This window comes from Zeugodacus cucurbitae, chromosome 2 (assembly GCF_028554725.1).
Source record: "Zeugodacus cucurbitae isolate PBARC_wt_2022May chromosome 2, idZeuCucr1.2, whole genome shotgun sequence".
NCBI classification, from domain to species: Eukaryota; Metazoa; Arthropoda; class Insecta; order Diptera; family Tephritidae; genus Zeugodacus; species Zeugodacus cucurbitae.
This window is the reverse complement of record NC_071667.1, coordinates 33,523,189-33,543,017: the sequence shown is the minus strand read 5'-3', so window position 1 is coordinate 33,543,017 and position 19,829 is coordinate 33,523,189. Positions and strand designations below refer to the sequence as shown.

Sequence of the window (19,829 nt, the reverse complement as noted above, 5' to 3'; positions counted from 1 at the left end):
AGTAACAAAAGAAAAACAAACAGCATCACAAAATAAGTATAAAATCAGTCCATATGTAAATACGAAGGTGTTTATTCATTTAATTAATATTCAAAACTAAATAACTTATTATTATAATATATAGATAGAAAAAATAAGTTTTTCGCCTTTTCTCAAAACAAGTTGCTACTTCAGCAATATATCTTTTTTCCTTTAAGGACAGAAATAAAGCTTTTTTCGGAGGTTCTTTTACATGCACCTTATTGTCCAAACTAACAACAAATGATTATTACCTGTTCCTGACTATGGATAATGATGTTGATTATGAATATTTGTCTCAAGAGAAAGTTTTAAAAATAGACTCTCCTAGTTTTTTGCCAATAGCGACAAGGATTTCTATAAGAGTGACATTATGAAATTATCTACAAAATCCCAACAAGTTGTTGAACGGAACTGTGCATATTTTAAATAAATGGGATCATTCTAAATAATGTAATAATAAATTGATTACAAAAGTAATGAAGTTCTTTATACTAGACTTAATATTATCATCGAGAGGAATGAATGGTCCAGGCTAATATGAATCAAAATGTGTTTTATAAGGTGAACAGAAAACTTAATATTTTAGGCTTTTAAGAAATCAAGAAAGTAAAAAAAAAAATTATGTAAGTGTAATTCAAAAGGAGAAGAAAATTTGGGCTAAGAATCGGCCAAATATGGCCGATGCCGAAGCTGAATTTTGTGACGGATACCGGAAGATGCCGATGCCAAGGCCGATTTATCGATCGGACTCTAACCATTTTTAAATCTACTCAAAAACAAATTGACTTTATTATCCACGGATATTTTTTTAATCAGAGGGGTGAGCGTGATTTAGAAATATTCTCACTAAGTTTTGTAGATATAGCTTTAAGAGTTTTTGCATTAAACCTAATAGATGATACAACCACACTGACTTTGTAAGATTGTTAAATCCACAGATCCACTCCATACAATAATATTCTATGACAATTTAAGTGTTTTTGACATAAATTAAATTAGTATGTTGGTTTGAGCACTTTTAAAAAGTCTGAGAAGAAACTCGCTTTAAATTTAAAAAATAAAGTCTTTTTCAGAATACTTTGCTTTAGCAAAATTGCAGCAAGTTTGTGACAAAACATGTAGACTGCGTTTTCAATATTTTTTCAAACGACACATTTTTTGGTATTACAAATATGAAAGAATGCATAAAATAATTAATTGAAATGATTACTATTTAATTAATACTTATGTGTTCTTATTTACACATTTATATCCACTCCACTATGACATGCGATATTTTTACTTACGAATTTCATCATGTCCTCTAAGGGTTCATATATAATGAAGTCAGCGACAAATTTGGCGCATTCTATTTCACTGCCAATCAAAGGAATGTGTATGAATGCCGTTGGTCGTATTGTAGTGCAAACAAATTTCTGTAATTATTTTTTTATGTTCATGTATGTTCTTTTACTCATTGAAAGCCGCGCAAATATTACCTGAACATTGCATTCATTTGTTAAGGCTAATACTAGAGGTCTTCTCTCTGGATAAAGTGTTGCGAATTGCTTGCGGAAATTTTCAGCATATAATAGTAAAATGCGTTCCTTAGGCAACAACATATAATAACTTGGTGGATAGCATTGAGGCGAATTTGCAAACTCATAGGCAGTCTCTGTGAACGATAGGTCTATGTGTCCTACGTCGAGAGGTGATTCAATATCAGACCACTGTTCCTCTACTGCATCTTCTTCTTCGCACATTTCCTCTTGATCTAGTAACTCTTCCTCTAAGGCTTCCTCTTGAGCGGCCAAAGCTTCTGCAATGTGCCTCTCCTCGATTTCCTTTAACTTTGCCTCATGTCTTTTTGGGTCAATACGAACAATATCTGATTTCGAAGTAGCTCTCTTTCCTTTTCCTTTCGGTGGCATGGTGATGTGTATCAAATATAAACAGAAAATAAAAAATCCGTTGGCAACAAATAACAGCAACTTCAGAGCATTCGTCGACTTATTGATTTAAATTTTAAAGAGGTGTTGCTCATAATTCATGATGTTACCCATGAAGTTTTTGTATGCAACTATGCATGATTCAATTATATAAGGTTTGGTAAGTAATGACAGCAAAGTTTTGACACTGCGTTACAAAAGGTTGTATTTGAGAAGGAAAGAAACTTACCAAGTTTTTTCTCAAATATTTCGATCTAGTCTTTTTTCTTTTATAATGAAAGTCACATTTATTTCTTATTAATAACAAAAATACATATTAATATTAATAAATATGGAAGAAAAAACTTAACAAAGCTATGTATGTACACTGACGGACGAAAGTTTTGGCACAGCGGGTGTTGGTACATATGGTTATCCGTAGATCCGAAAATATAAGAATTAGGTTCAAGTACTGTACTAGTGATATAGTCACCATCATGTTATCTATCACTATGCTCAATTTCGTTTATGTAACATCTGTTGGTTTTTTGTTACAATGATTTAAATAAAAATACTCATATATTTCGGTGGACAAAAGTTTTGGCACAGTTAGAATTCTCGGAAATAATTCAAATGATTGCATGAAACCGTTAACTTTCAAACTTTCAAAGTGAAATATGCTCTTGCGAAGTGTGCATTAGTTTCAACAAGACGTTAAAATGGGTCGCAGGGGCGCGGAAACTACTGCAGAGGAGCGAAAAATTATTTTAAATCTACATTCTGCCAACAAAAGCTATGCCGAAATTGGTGAAACATTGAAGGTAAGTCGTTTTACCATTCGGAGCATAATCAAGCGTTTTAAAGGTGAGCGTTGTCTCCAGAGTTGTGAACGTTCGGGCCGCCCGCGTAAGTTTAATTCTAGGGAGGAGACGTATGTGGTACGCAAAATAAAAAAAAATCCAAAATTGACTTCAACAAAAGTTGCTGCGGAACTTATGGAAGAAATAAATAAACATATGCATCCAAATCCAGTGCGCTGTGTGCTTATTCGTAATGGGTACAAATCCAGAATAGCTAGAAAAAAACCTCTTATCAGCCAGGCCAACAAAAAAAAAGTTTAGAATTTGCTAAAGAGTTTAAAAATAAAGCAATGAATTTCAAAGTATTATTCACAGACGAAAGCAAATTTAACATTTTCCAAAGCGACGGCCGAATACGGGTAAGGAGAAAGTCAAATACTGAATTTGACAAAAACAATGTATGTAATACCGTAAAACATGGAGGTGGTGGAGTCATGGTTTGGGGATGTATGGCGGCATCAGGCGTAGGGAACCTAGAATTTATTGATGGAGTAATGGATAAAACTGTTTACATGAAAATATTGAAAGAAAACTTGCAAGAAAGCGTAGAAAAACTGAATCTTGGGGATCAGTTCTATTTTCAGCAAGATAATGATCCCAAACATACAGCTTATGATGTTCGTATGTGGATCATTCATCACGTTCCCCACGTTCTTGCAACTCCTCCCCAATCACCGGACTTAAACCCGATTAAACATTTGTGGGATGAACTTGGACGAAGGGTTGCAAAACACAATGTAACAAATAAAAGGCAATTAAAAGATATACTGCAGCTGGAATGGGCCAATATTGGATCTGAGGTGACGAGTAAATTGGTACACTCCATGCCATATCGTTTAAATGATGTTGTTAAAAGGAAAGGTTTGAATACATGTTACTAAATTTTCTTTTTCATGTTAAAAAAAAATTCTAACTGTGCCAAAACTTTTGTCCACCGAAATATATGAGTATTTTTATTTAAATCATTGTAACAAAAAAACCACAGATGTTACATAAACGAAATTGAGCTAGTGATAGATAACATGATGGTGACTATATGACTAGTACAGTACTTGAACCTAATTCTTATATTTTCGGATCTACGGATAACCATATGTACCAACGCCCGCTGTGCCAAACCTTTTGTCCGTCAGTGTATATGTTTTCCTTTTGACAATACTTAGCGCATTCAATGTCAAAAATATTAAGAGGCACTTAAAAGGGGAAAATTGCAAACAATTTTGTATTTGTGGCTTAAGGGGGGGTAAGGTTTGAAAAATTTATTTTATTGTGTTAAAATTTTAGGTCATTCGGAGAAAAACTAACGAAGTTACAGGAGGTTGAATAACGGTACCTCCAGCTATCTGCGCTGTGTACAAAACTTTGAATCGATTTTCCCAAATATGTCATTTTTGAAGTCGGGGACCAGCCTACAGAAAAAACTACTGCATCGATCGTTTTGAAATTTTGAACAAATATTCTACATATGTACAGCTCTCGAATGACGTCGAGTTTTTCCAAAAATTTTAATTACTAACAATTTTACAATAACAAATAGGTCGATTTTTTCGCCTAAAATCGGCATTTTGGCTTGAAAATGGTACCAAAAATTGAAAAATTTAAAAATTAAAAAAAACTCGACGTCAATTGAAAGATATACTAATAAACTAAAGAAAGCATTTTGATTTTTTGGTTTCGGATGATCCAGTGATGCTGTAGGCTGGTCACCGCACAACAACTTTTTTTCGAGGTGCCTGCAAAGATCGACGATAAATCCGTTATTCGTCGCTATTTTTCGATAAAACTTTTTTTTAAGTATCCTTCAAATGTTGCACTTTCATATAATAATAAGTAAAATAAACCTACAGCAATAATTTTTTCTAAAAAAAATCATGAAAAGAGGTCTTTTTTCGACGAAACAAACCTTACCCCCTCCCCCCCCCTTAAATATTACAGTCACTTAAGCGGAGACTCTTAACTGGGGAATTTTATATGTAAATTTAAGGAAAAAACAACGGTGCCGCAAAATGTGGTCACTTAAGCGGGGATTACTGTAGTTTACTTTACAATATGTAAAGTAAGTAGTAGTGAAGATATCGGAACAGGACTTTGCATAAATACTGCTAATTTTCATATTTATTATTTTTATCAATATCCAAAATTTACCTTAACTAATTAATAAATTTTAGGTACATTTAACTGCTTTTGTAATCCCCGCACTAGTGATGAGCGATATTGCTATTTTTGAATCACTGTGATTTCAGTGATTGCTACTTTTAAATCACTGTGATTTTTTATTGCTATTGCGATCACAACAAAAAAAAAAACGAATTTATGAGAATTTGTACTCAATTTTTTTTTTTAATTTTTTACATATACATTTTTATTAATTTTAACAAAATCCAAAATTTACCTGCTTTTGTAATCACTATTAACTACTTATTAAATTTTGGATACATTTAACTGCTTTTGTAATTACCGTATCAAAATTATCGAAATCACAACTAAAATTCCCACTGTGATCACTGAACAGTGATTGCTACTTTCGAACTGATATTGTTACTGAACAGTGATTGCTACTTTCGAACTGATATTGGTACTGAACAGTGATTGCTACTTTCGAACTGATATTATTACAGTAATCGAATTAGAATCACTGAACTGCTATTGCTACAATGATCGAATTAGAATTATTGAACTGTCACTATAGCAGATCGAATTAGAATTACTGAACTCCTATATGTACTGTGATCGAACAAAAGCACTGAACTTCTCTATAACTACTGTGATCGAACTCAAATTACTTAACTGCAATAGCGATTTTAAATCACTGATATTTACAAAAATTGATCGCTGTTGCTATACGCGATTTTTCAATCACAGTGAAAAAATCACCGGTAGTGAAATATCGCTCGAAATCACAACTAAAATTGCTACTGTGATCACTGAACAGTGATTGCTACTCTCCGAACTGCTATTGCCAAAGCAAAGAACGTATAATAATAAGAAGGAGCAAATGTTAACACTCAACTTTTTGAATGCGAAATTATAATGGAACATCGAAAACTCGCCACTTTGAAAGAAAAAGCATCAGGGAACTGGGAACAATGCCAACAAACAGACGCAAATGATCACAACAAAACACTGGCTAAGGTAAGCACATTTTCATTCTCCATATAGCGCAGCTTGTAGCGTAAGCTTGTGTAAGCGCGAAGGAGTTAACGAAATGCGGTCCCGAGCATTTACGTTCGAATTCTGTAATGATGAAACTTTATAAATAATCTTTTTTTTTTTAATTTTTTGCAGATCTGCGTTCAAATTGACATTTCAATAGAATATTTTCTTTATTTTAATAATCATATTTCATGAAAATATTTGCTCATCTGCCAAAAATTCAGCAAAACGTTTATGCCTGTGAATGCAAATCAGATTTACGTACACATTCATCAATATACTTACGCTGCACTCACTTTTGCTTTTATGCGAGTACAATTGACGAAGCAAGTGGGATGATCGCTCGCAAGGAGGATCGGGGCGCAGTGGCCCCGTGATATTTAAATGATATTTTTTATTGCATTAAATTATATAGAATTGAACAAAATTTAAGAATTGGTATGAATTCATACTTTCATAATTAAATGACCCCTTAATATGCCAATATTTCGCAATACAAATCAATATCTATGATTAAGAAAGAATCCTCCGTTAAAACGCCTCTGCCCATGATGTTGTGTCGAATATGTAACGGCCGTTTTGCGCGAAACCGCCGTGGCGCTACATTGTGTTGTTGTTGAGTGGCAGCAAAATGTTGCAATTAAGTAAATGACCGCTTCCCTTACCCCTAACAAGTTTGCCCAGAAACATACAGATGAGCTCGCATACATATTGACGTCAAAGTCGTCGCAGAGTTGACAAAAATATTTTAAATCGACAATCTAGCGACAATGTCGGCTATGTTGTCACATTTATCTCTTTTGCAGGGTTTTGTTCGTGAATTATGACATATGCTACATTTATAGTAATGCAATGTTCGATTTACCTGCATTCATTCCGCAGTCGTTGACGCCTGACGTGCTTTATTAACAAGTGCATTATCCCGCGTAGTGAGAGTGAGAGTGATAATAACTTGTTGCCATAAACATACAAAAAAAAACTTAATATTTACTACAAATTTACCAGAATATCATTGTGAAATGAATGCAACAGGAGAAAATTAAGATAAGAGCCATAAATGGCAAAATGTATTGATAAAAAATGGAAAACGTACAAACAATGAATCTCCTAAACTCCATCAAAAGAAAAAACAAATTATAATTCATCCCAATCGATTTGATATCCTAAGTGATGACGACGACGTCCTTTTGGATGCTGGTGAAGACAAAAACGTGTCAGTGAACGAAACAGAAGTACTGAATGCTCCTAAACCACCACCGTTAATCATACCTGGGGTTTATAACATAAGCGAAATGATAAGTTCTATTTGTAGTGTGATTGCAAAAAAAGATTTTAGATATAAATCGCTAAGTGATGGTCAAATTAGAATTATGATAAATAATATAGACTCTTATAGAAAAACTGTGAAACATCTAGACGTGATCAAGGTGTGTTTTCACACCTACCAACCTAAACAGGATCGTCCATTTAGAGTAGTAATAAAAGGAATCCACTTTTCCACTTCTTTAGAGGAAATAACTAATAATATTACACTGTTAGGTCATAAAATAAGAAACGTGTCTAATGTTAAAAGTCGAATAACAAAACAACCATTATCAATGTTCTTTGTTGATTTGGAGCCCAGCGCCAACAACAAGGAAATATATGAACTTAAGCACTTAAACAACGCAATTATTAGGGTAGAGCCTCCTCGTCAAACTAACGACATTGTCCAATGCTATCGATGTCGGGAATTTGGGCATACTAAAACTTATTGTAAAAAACCATATAAGTGCGTAAAATGTAATTTAATGCATCCAACGACCCAATGCACTAAACCCAAAGACTCATTACCAACATGTGTACATTGCTTAAAAAACCATACAGCGAATTACAAAGGATGTGATGTATACCAACAACTTCTACGAAAAAAACCGGTTTTTGCAAACAATCGAAGAGAAGAACAACATATAGACAACCAAAACTTTCCTAGCTTAGGTAATGGATTATCTAATTTAAGTGGCGCTCATAATGAGATAAATTACAGCACTGACCAGACGTATTCTAATGTTTTAAGAGGCAATGTCATAAATGAACAAAAAGAGAAGAATGAACAAAACGAGAAGAATGAACAAAATATGATGAGAAAAATTGAGCAGCTACTAACTAAACAAATAGAATTAACAAACACACTACTTAACATGATGTCCCTACTTATTAACAAACTATGTCAATAAATTTAAGGTTGGCAATATGGAATGCCAATGGCTTATCACGTTACATTCGAGAAACTGAAATATTTTTGAATGAAAATTTTATTGACATAATGTTAGTATCAGAAACACACTTCACAAATAGAACATATTTACGAATACAAAATTATGATATAGTTCCTTGTAATCATCCAAGTAACAGGGCGCACGCTGGTTGTGCTGTTTTAATTAAATCTAGTATCAAATATGAAGTACTTGTACCAATTCAAACGCCATCAATACAAGCAGCCGGAATAAGTGTGAAAACGAACAATATTGAATTACACTTTTATGCATTATATTTTCAGCAACTGAATAGTTAGTTTTTTTAACTCCCTCGGCCTCAGATTTTTTGTAGGCGGTGACTATAATTCTAAGCACCCCTGGTGGGGTTTCTCGTACTCCAAACCCAAAGGGTAGAGAGCTTTACAAATGCATTACAAAGAATAATTTGAAAACACTATCTAGCGGTGAGCCTACCTACTGGCCGAGTGATCCTTTGAAAATTCCTGATCTTCTAGATTTTGTTGTATATAAAGGTATTCCAACTCAGCTATTAGATGTCGCTAGTTCTGAAGAACTAAGTTCTGATCATTCGCCAATTATAGTTAGCTACAACACATTCATTAATGTCAAACAACGGAGATATTCTGCTTTAAACAACAAAAGTGAAATTGGTATTTTTCAAGATTGGATATCTCAAAATGTGGTACTTAACACCTCTATTAAAACATCAATAGAATTGGATAATGCAGTCGAAGATTTCACACACTTAATTCATGAAGCAGCATTTGCTGCTACTCCCCAAAGAAGTAATGAATTCTTACCTCATAACTCAATTCATGTGTCTGCTGAGATTAGAGCAATTCGGTACAAAAGACGTTTAAGAAAGAAATGGCAAACCAGTAGAAATCCAAGAGATAAGACTAACCTGAATAAAGCTACAAAGGAGTTAAAAGAAAAACTGAAAGAATTTAAAAACAAATCGATTTTCGAATATATTGAAAGTTTAAATTCTAGTAACATTGGAGACCATAAGATATGGAATGCTACAAAATATCTAAAACGGCCTAAAAAAAGAAATGTGCCTATTAAAGATATTAACAACGTTTGGTATAGAACAGACAAAAATAAAGCAAATGCGTTTGGTAAACACTTAGAGGCAACGTTCACCGCTTTTGATAGCAGCGGCAGCAACAATGATCCCGAAATATTAGAATTCCTCGATACTCCATGTCAACTGGATTTACCAATCAAGCATATCACGCCGGCGGAAATACGTACCGAAATTGAGAAATTAAATAAGAAGAAATCTCCAGGATACGATAAAATCGATGCCAAAGTAGCTAAGTGCTTACCTAAAAAAGGAATTATGTTTTTAACACTTTTATATAATGTTATATTAAGGCTTAACCATTTCCCTACTCAGTGGGAGTGTGCTGAAATTGTAATGGTTCCTAAACCAGCTAAACCCGAAAACGAAATCACTTCGTATAAGCCAATTAGTTTATTGACTCTATTCTCCAAAATATTTGAAAAAAATATTTTTACGTAGAGTATTGCCAATATTAAAAGAAAAAAAGGTGATACCTGAACATCAATTTGGGTTTCGCAGATATCACGGAACACCCGAACAATGTCACCGGGAAGTTAATTATATTATTGAGTCCTTAGAACGTAAGGAATACTGCTCAGCTGCATTTCTGGACATACAGCAAGCATTTGATAAAGTTTGGCATCACGGTCTCCTATATAAATTAAAAAAAATATTCGCCTCTGAATTGTATTTAATCTTTAAATCATATTTAACAGATAGGTCATTTTATGTAAAAATAAATGACGAAACATCTGACATAACATATATGAATGCTGGAGTTCCACAAGGAAGCGTGCTTGGTCCTGTACTTTACACGATTTTCACATCTGACAGTCCTGAAACTAAAAATGTATTAATTGCTACCTATGCTGATGACACAGCTATATTGTCATCAAGTCAGACTCCTATTGATGCAACAAAATTAGTACAAGAAGAATTGAATAAGATACAGGCTTGGCTAGATACCTGGAATGTGAAAGCAAACGTGGATAAATCTGTGCACGTGTTATTTACACTAAGGCGAAACGACAGCCCTCCTTTACTTTTAAATGGCAATATCATTCCTAAAAGTAAATACCTCGGAATTCATCTGGACAAACGATTAACATGGAAACAGCACATACAAGCCAAACATAAACAATTAAAAATAAAAACCAATCAGCTTTATTGGCTACTCGGACATAAATCTCCATTACATTTTGAAAATAAATTACTAATCTATAAAACCATACTGAAACCTATATGGACCTATGGTGTGCAACTTTGGGGCACTGCTAGTAACCCAAATATTGAGATTCTACAAAGATACCAATCAAAAACTTTAAGATTAATTACAAACGCCCCTTGGTTCGTCACAAATAAAGCCATTCATACAGATCTTAATATGTCTTTTGTTAAAAATGAGATTAAAAGATTTAGTACTACTTTCTTGCGCAGGATTAGTTATCACGACAACCCTTTGGCAATTATGTTGCTTGATGAAAGCAATGAAACAATTAAACTCAAAAGACATCATGTTCTAGATCTCCCATTTAGGAATTAAGTATAAAAATATGTATATATATTTTGCTAAGATATTACACACAACGAATTAGAGCATTTGTATATTGTATATTATTATTGACCTCATTGGAGATCACTAATATAAGTTAAATTTAAGATTTTGTTAAACAATTTGCTTATTATATGTTTTATATAGATTGCAAATAAAATAAAAAAAAAAAAAAAAATTTCATTCCGCCAATTTCAGCTAAAAATATACTAAATCGAAAACAAAGGATAAGGGACATGCATTGATCTGAACATTGATTTGCAAGCCTCCACAGTATTGACTGAAGAATATTTTGTGTCTGGATAGGACTATGTTGCCACTTTTCACATCTGAAGTGAACATTAGAAAATTCTTCAACTCTTGATTTTTAGCATCGTCGTGAAGAAATAACTTGTGGGCGGCTTGAATATTCGGGGATGGATGGAAGATTCATTTTCAATGGTTGATTGACTCTTAAATATTCTAAAATTGAAATTTTGTCATCCTCGTTAGAAGATTTCGCATCATCATCGTACAAAAATTACTTTTGGTTGACCAGGCGCCCAGAAAAAGGAGTGCGACGCTGAGTTGCGAATTCACGCACTTTACTTTGTGGAAGACGCGCGTTCCTTATGAAAGAAATTGTTTTTGTTGTAGCATGTATGTATGTGATTGGCGTTGCAACCGTTTAGCCGGTTATAGCCGAATCGACGATAGTGCGCCACTTCTCTCTCTCCTTCGCAGTTCGGCGCCATTTGGAGATCCCAAATGTAACCAGGTCGCTGTCCACCTGATCCCTCCAACGGAGTGTAGGCCTTCCACTTTCGCGGCTTTCTCCGGCGGGTACTGCATCGAACACTTTCTGGGCTGGAGTGTTTTCGTACATTCGGACAACATGACCTAGCCAGCGTAGCCGCTGTCTTTTTATTCGCTGAACTATGTCAATGTAGTCGTACAGCTCATCGTTCCATCGTCTGCGGTATTCGCCGTTGCCAATGTTCTGAGGACCATAAATCTTACGCAAAATCTTCCTCTCGAAAACTCCCAGTGTCGTCTCATCCGATGTTGACATCGTCCAAGCTTCTGCACCATAAAACAGGACGGGAATGATAAGCGACTTGCTACTACTCAGTCCAAAGTAGCACCCGTTGGCAAGAGTGATTCTGCGTTGGATTTCGAGGCTAAAATTGTTCGTGTTGTTGATGCTGGTTCTCAGATATACGAAACTATCTACTACTTCAAAGTTATGACTGTCAACAGTGACGAGGGAGCCAAGACGCGAGTGCGCTGACTGTTTGTTTGATGACAACAGATATTTCATCTTGTCCTCATTCACCTCCAGACCCATTCGCTTCGCTTCCTTATCCAGTCTGGAAAAAGCAGAACTAACGGCGCGGGTGTTGTTTCCAATGATATCGATATCATCGGCGTACGCCAGCAGCTGTACACTCTTGTAGAAGATTGTACCTTCTCTATTTAGCTCTGCAGCTCTTATAATTTTTTCCAGCATCAGGTTAAAGAAGTCGCACGATAGTGAGTCACCTTGTCTGAAACCTCGTTTGGTATTGAACGGCTCGGAGAGGTCCTTCCCAATCATGACGAAGCTTTTGGTGTTGCTCAACGTCGACTTACACAGTCGTATTAGTTTTGCGGGGATACCAAAAGCAATCAACGTTTAAATGTACATATGTACATATTATACCAGAAAATTCTATAACAACAACAGCAGTGTAAATTCTCACTGTACGAATAGATAAATTTTCATGTAAAATTAGATATTTTTTACACGTTTTCTATTTTTTGCACGATTTTTTTTTTCTTAAATTGGTCCCAATAGTGAGTTTTATATAAGAATTTAATTTTTTTTGCATGTTTTTTTTTTACACGAGTAATTTACTGTCCCAGTTAACCGTGTAAAAAGGAGATCAACTGTATACTATTTTTTTGACACCTGATAACGCGGATAAAAAATGGACTAAATCGATTCACAACGACTACTTTCCTTATAACTCAATTTTGAATTCCATCTGATTCCTTCACTTTATTATGTATAAGTTAACTCAAGGAGCTCATCCACAGACGGAGAACTCACGCGTGGCTTAAGTGAACAAAATCCTATCTCTTGCCAGACACTGCGTTGGTCGCTTGATACTACGCCCAAATGACCTGTCATCGGCGTTAGCCTTAGCTCAAGAAGTTGAGTCCAATCATGAACGCTTTAAATTCGCAAATAATTTTGCAAAAAGCTTTCAGATTATAAAAAACATGCAACTGCGAAACGAATTAGAGGCGAATGATATTAGAGATGAAACTTATCAATATGATGTAATCAATTTTTTAGAAACCATTAAACCGTTAATAGAACTAAAAAACATCACAACAGAAAACGATTTTGATAAAGCATCAATAGAGGAAGATATCGATGTTTCGGTGTGTTTCCAACAAGCCTAAATCAGGATAAACATATTTTTACCCTTTAGGATGTTTTTTAATCCTAAAATTTAAAGAAAATATTGTTTTTTATACCTTTTCGATACTTGAAATGTCGTATCGATACATCGATATATAAAATTTTTAAATATCACTAATAAATATCGCTGCATTGAAGATATAATATCGATATATCAATGTATCAATGTATCGATATTTTGTCAACAAGCCTAGAAGAACGCTTCTCAGTAAAATATGAAGTTGCAACTGAAACAACGGAAATAGAAGAAGAATTGATTCACAAATATATAGTTGAAGAAGAATCTTCCGCAGAAATGAATGAATCACAGACTAATGAAATATCAACCGAATTAGTTAAAACCACAGAAGAAGGCGAGGATGATGATAACACACAAACCATAATATGTCCTATAAAAACAGTTGTAGAAACATACCCAGGAAATGACGGTCATGTTCGAATTGTGACAACAGATACACTTCACAAGGAAATAGTACAGCACTAAACAAACGTTTTGAGAAGACAAATAGTTACTCAATTGAAAAAATATATGTAATATCAGAGAATATGAAGTAATATAGAATGCGCATCTCGTACAACGTACACGTTGTATGGCGGGTAATACTGGTACAACCCGCTAGTTTGCTGTTAAGTTCACAGAAAATTTGCTCATTTCGCTGTTAAGTTTACAAAAAATTCGCTCATTTCGCTGTTAACTTTACAGAAAATTCAATGCACAGAAGCCATAACTGTAGCCGAATGACTCCTCGTTTCCTTGCTTCGTTTCTCACATTTTTACACGTAAAACAATTAAACTCATAACAAGTAAGGAAACGCTAAGTTCGGGTGCAACCGAACATTTTATATTCTCGCAATTTATTGAAGAAATCTAACCAATACATATATGCGGAATAAAGCTCACCGTATTTTTGAAAAACCTATAATTAGGTATATGGGAGCTAGGAGAAGATACTTTTGAAAAACATACAATGAGGTATATGGAAATGTTATGACCCGATTTTAATAATTTTTGGAACAGAGACACACTATTAGAAGAAAACAATTTCCTATGAATTAAATTGAGATATCTGAGAGATTTACCCATATTTTCGGTTAAAATTTATCCATAGGCGCTGAGTTCAACATGTTCGATATCTGGGGCCTTGAAAAGTTATGGTCCGTTTTCGACAATTTTTTCACAAGTGAACCCAGAGATGATATGCACTAATATAAGATGGATTTCAAAATTGAGTTATAAGGAAAGTAGTAGTGGTTGTGAACCGTTATGTGAACAAAACTATAATACTCTCTTTAGCAACTTTTGTTGCGAGAGTATAAAAATGATGGATATGAGGGAATATAAATAGACGTACATATGTACGTGATATGATTTATATGTCAGCTGTGAAATTAAATTTATACATAAATATGTATTAATAGTTATAATCATAATTTTTTAGTCATTGCGACAAAAACGAAAACAAACATATAGTTTATTATAAATTTTATAAAAATTAATTAATTGTTTCAATTTTAAATAAAAAATAAAATATTAACATCTATTGACCAGCAATAATTTTTAATTTTCTTTGTTTCGAACTTCCTTTTTGCACAGCCCAAATGCAGTGTTTTCTTAAAAGTATTAATAACATAAAATCTAAAATTTCTAGTCCATGGTTACAGCACTCCCCACTGAACCATTCGGGAGTAGAATTTTTGCATGATTCTAACATGAAAGCCTTTATGCCTAATTTCTCAGGCTCTAATTTCAAAATTTGTTGAAAAATTATGACATGTTTTACACTAGCACTCATAAGGGCTTCCGATGGAGCAACGAGATTACCGAAATCTGTAAGTGATTGATAGTTTTTGTGAAAAATGAACAGTTCACTAGGGGCAGTTAAAACTTCATCTTTTTTCCTCGCAACATTTTTCACATTTTAACCTTGGAATGATTTTGTATGCCACATATCCAACAAAATATCTAATTGATACCAGCTCTAAACTAATATCTGACTGGTTACAAAATGAGTCTTCCAAAAAGTAATTCTCATGCAATTGGTCGTTAAAATCGAAATCATATAGCAGGCTGTTATCTTCTTCCTCATTTACAAGCAACTCCGGTTCATTGTTAGAAACGCTGGTAATTACCTGATCCATTGAATCCTGCGTCTCTTCACAGTTGCTAAATGAACTATTTTTTATAATTTTGAAAGCCAATAACCTTTTTTTTCAATATTTCCTTATTTATTGAATCTGCTTTTACTTTAAGCCTAACAACAAGTTATAAAATCTTAAATCTATTTAAAAACTAGACAAGCTCCACCAAATGATTGAGCTGTATTGGTGAAACGTTGCTCTTTAGTTCGCAGGCATATCCCTTCTTTTTAGGCGTGTTTGATCGCAGGAATGTACTAAAGCATTAGCCAATGGGTTTGGGTGATCACGGAGTTTAGATAAATATTTCAATCTGCTGTCCTCTACTTCTTTCTTTACCATAGGGATACCAAGATCTTTATGGATATTTTCATTGCGCATGTACCATGGTGAGCACGTGATTGATCTAAGCAACTTCGATTGGAACCTTTGTATTATATCAATATTAGTTGCACAGGTCGTACCCCACAGTTGAATGCCATACATCCAAATTGGCTTTATGACCGCATTGTATAAAAGCACTTTGTTGTCTAAGCTAAGTTTAGAGTTTTTATTTAAAAGCCAATTTAAATTTGCAGCTCTTATCTTCATGCATGTTATTTTACTAGATATATGTTTTCTCCACGTAAGCCTTCTATCTAGGTGAATACCAAGATAGGTAACTTCATTCGCTTGAGGCACTAGAATATTGTTCATTTTTACTGCCGGGCACGTTTTTGGTCTTAGGGAAAATGTAACATGCTTGCACTTTTGTTCATTTACATTTATACGCCAGTTTGCTAGCCATTCTTCGACAGAACTTAAGTGCTTTGCTAATATTCTTGATGCTATAATGGGACATTTGTTACGACTCACTAAAGCTGTGTCATCCGCAAAAGTTGATGTCAAAACATTATTAGCAGTTGGAAGATCAGCTGTATATATGATGTAAAGAGTTGGGCCTAAAACACTGCCCTGTGGTACTCCAGCCCTTATTGAACGTTCATCAGATATAAAATCACCTACTTTTACAGCAAATTTTCTATTTTTTAAATAGGACTCCAAGGTTTTATGCAATTGGAAAGGTAAACTTTTTTTAATCTTATACAAAAGTCCTTCATGCCACACTTTATCAAACGCCTGAGCCACATCTAGAAATATAGCAGAACAGTACTCTCTATGTTCGAATGCCGTCCTAATTTCGTTAGTAATTCTATTTACTTGCTCTACAGTGCCATGTTTTGCACGAAAACCGAATTGGTGCGTTGGTATAACATTATTTTCATGAAGGAAAGGAGACATCTTTGATAGTAACACTTTTTCAAATATTTTAGAAAGACAGGGTAGGAGACTGATTGGTCTGTATGAAGACGGCTGTGTCAGGTCTTTCCCCGGTTTATCTATCATGATTATCTGCGACTTTTTCCATGAAATAGGATAGTATCCGAAATTAAAAATTGCATTAAAGAGCAAGGAGAGCACTGTTAAAGCAATATTTGGTAACTCAATTAGCATTTTTGGAGTAATATTATCGTGGCCTGACGATTTTTTTGGGTTAAGCTCTTTTATGATACTAACAATTTCAGTAGTTGAAGTCTTAATAGACCCAAGCGACTCGTTTGCGGTATTGTGGATGATTGGCAACTTAAAATTGTTCTTTGGGCAATTTGATTGAAATACCTTTTCTAGGTGATTTGCAAAACAATTTGCCTTATCTTCGTCACTTCGTTCCCATTTTCCACCCAAGCCTCTTAAAGGCATGTTGGAGTCGACTGGAGGCTTCGTAGACTTTTGGGCTTTCCAAAGGGAGTTTCGTTTACTTGAATTTGGACACATTTTCTTTATATTATTTTGAGTGTTATATTCTTCCTCGCTTTTAAGTGCTTTTTTTAGTTTACGCACAGCAGATTTCAGTTGGAGCTGAGTAGAAGGGAAACGATTTATTTGCCATTCACGTCTAGCTCGCCTTTTTTCATTTACAAGCTTTTCAATTTCGCTATTAGTGATTTTTCGGCGACCAAGAGGCTTATAATTCTTATTTGGTGTTGCTGAGACTGCTGCATTAGTTATTATATCATTGAGTTCTCTTATGCCTTCGTCAATGTCACATTCTGTGTTTATTTTTAGATCAATATTAATGTGGCTACTTACGTATTTTTTGTATTTTAGCCAGTTCGTTTTATGAGATGTTAGGCCCACTTTCGTTTCAACAAATATGGGTTGTTCACATAACTTTATTAGTACAGGCGAATGATCAGAAGATAGATCAGTACATGTATCAGCTGTCATAAGCGATCTATCTATATTTTTGATTACAGCGAAATCAATTAGATCTGGTATTTTGTTACGATCACTGGGCCAGTATGTTGGCTTGCCAGGAGATATTATATCAAGATTATTATACTTATTCATAATAGTGTTGTACAGCTGGCGTCCTTTCGGATTAATAAGACGTGAACCCCAGTACATGTGTTTTGCATTATAATCTCCACCTGCTAGAAATCTATGACCTAGCGTACCAAAAAAGTCTTTAAATTCTCTATCTGTAATTTTAAAACGAGGTGGGCAGTATATAGCCGTTAGATTTAAATCACAATTCCTATTTTTTAAGGATATTGTTGTAGCTTGTAAGTGGGCTGTAGCATGAGATTCCCGAGCATAGTGGTTTAACCGATTTCTAACCAGCACTGCCGTTCCACCGTGTGCTTTTCCATCCGGGTGATTTGTAACATACAGTCTAAATCCCGGTATTTTAAAATTGTTTTTGTTTGTCAGATGAGTCTCTGATATTAGCATTACATCTATATTTTTTTCAGACAGAAATTTAATAATCTCTAATTTATGTTGGTTAACACCGTTAGCATTCCATATACAGATATTTAGTACGCTCATTTTTTACTTAATAAAGTTTGCAGCATTTGGTTTTGTGATTTTATTAAATCTTGGATCATGCTTTGCATAGTAGACATAAATTGTGTCATACATTGCGTAAGATTTATAATCATGGTTTCAATACCTCCTGTTGGTGGATTTTGCGGTAGTTGCATTTGTACCGTGTTGCCTTTTACAACATTGGCATAGCTCCCTTGTACTGCAGTATTTTTAAGTATACCGGGTTTTGTAATGTGGTCTGTGATATCTATAATTTCATTACGGGGTGTATGTAATATTTGGTTACGACGTGCTTGAATTCCCTGTGATAGCTTCGATTTTAAATCTTTGTATACAGGACAGCCCCTATAGTTAGCAGTGTGATTTCCTCCACAATTGCTGCATTTTTTAGTTAAATCTTCTTTCTTAATTGTGCATTTGGTAGTGGGATGTAAATCTCCACATACCACACAAACACTGCGTAGGGTGCAATAGGATTTGGTATGCCCATACTCTTGGCAATTGGTGCATTGTACTGGACCATTTCTTTTGTGTGGTTCTTCTACTGTTACTCTACGGTGTAGTAAATATTTTAAGTTATATATAGGATGCGTTTCGTTTTTTTTAAGCTGGTTAGAATTCGGCATCAATTCAATTCTAAACATGGGTTGTGGTACTTTGTTTCTGTTGAAGATATTTACGACAGTTTTAATTTCAAAGCCGCATTCTTCAAGAGCTTCTTTGACCTCGCTGGAGTCTACGGAAGACTCTATGCCTTTAACTACAACAACTAAGCCCTTAGAGCTCTTAAGTTGGTAAGAATAATAGTTCTTATTTTTAGTTGACAAAAACTTAACAATGTCCATAAAACTTTTTTCAGTGTAGGACTGTATTTTAGTTTCGTCGATATTGCCTTTTTCAAAGGCATTATATGAAAATTGTTGCTACCTACAATTTCACTTAGTTTAGCAACAAGTGCATTTGAGCTACGCTCTCGCAGATATATTGGTGGCGGTTTGGCATTGGCTGCTGTGGTGGTACCCTTCGCAGCGTCTTCCGAATCATTGCTTAATAAGGCAAATCTGTTGCCCTTTAAAATCTCGGGTTTATTCTTGAGTGGCGTGCCGCCTTGAAATTTTTTAGGATTAACCGCTGACTTTGAAGGACTTAACTTCCTTTTTATATTGACGTAGCGGTCAATGCTAATCTTAACAGATGAACATTTTTTCATAGGTACATTCTCACCCTCTTTTTTGTTTTCTTTCGCTGTCATTTCACTTGCCGGTACCTGCATATTTGTTGGGGCGTTCTTGCTTGTTGCTAGCATCTGTGGGCTGCCGTTCTCTGTTGATTTTGTTGTTTGTAAGACCAGCTTAGGCACAGTTGGTCGCTGTGATAAAACATCCTTCTCACCGTTGCCTTGTTTGTTGGTGGGAGCTGGTTTTGCAGGCTCGACAAAGCTAAAGTAAGCATTCAGAGAATGCCTACGGCCTTGTTGGTGAGGCTGCGCTGCGCTCATAATATTGTTATTATTTACCACTCACTAGTTGTTATTTTATTATTTTATTTGTTTG

At 34.6% G+C, this 19,829-nt stretch overlaps 1 protein-coding gene across 4 annotated transcripts in view; it reads right to left on the bottom strand.

The window, feature by feature from the left end:
* LOC105220550 (coiled-coil domain-containing protein lobo-like) overlaps positions 1 to 2,103 on the bottom strand; it is a 441,384-nt gene extending 439,281 nt beyond the window's left edge. For 2 of the 4 annotated variants that reach the window (XR_008472828.1, XM_054236031.1), the window contains exons 1-2: positions 1,500 to 2,103; positions 1,308 to 1,436 (exon numbers count right to left, since the gene is read on the bottom strand). Coding sequence is in view for 1 of the 4 variants with exons in the window: in XM_054236031.1 (XP_054092006.1) it covers positions 1,308 to 1,436; positions 1,500 to 1,931 (561 nt within the window). In the remaining 3 variants the exon portion in view is untranslated. The remainder of the gene's footprint in view (positions 1 to 1,307; positions 1,437 to 1,499) is intronic. The other 2 variants (XR_008472829.1, XR_008472830.1) reach the window with 1 other exon arrangement.
* Between the last annotated feature and the right edge of the window lie 17,726 nt (positions 2,104 to 19,829).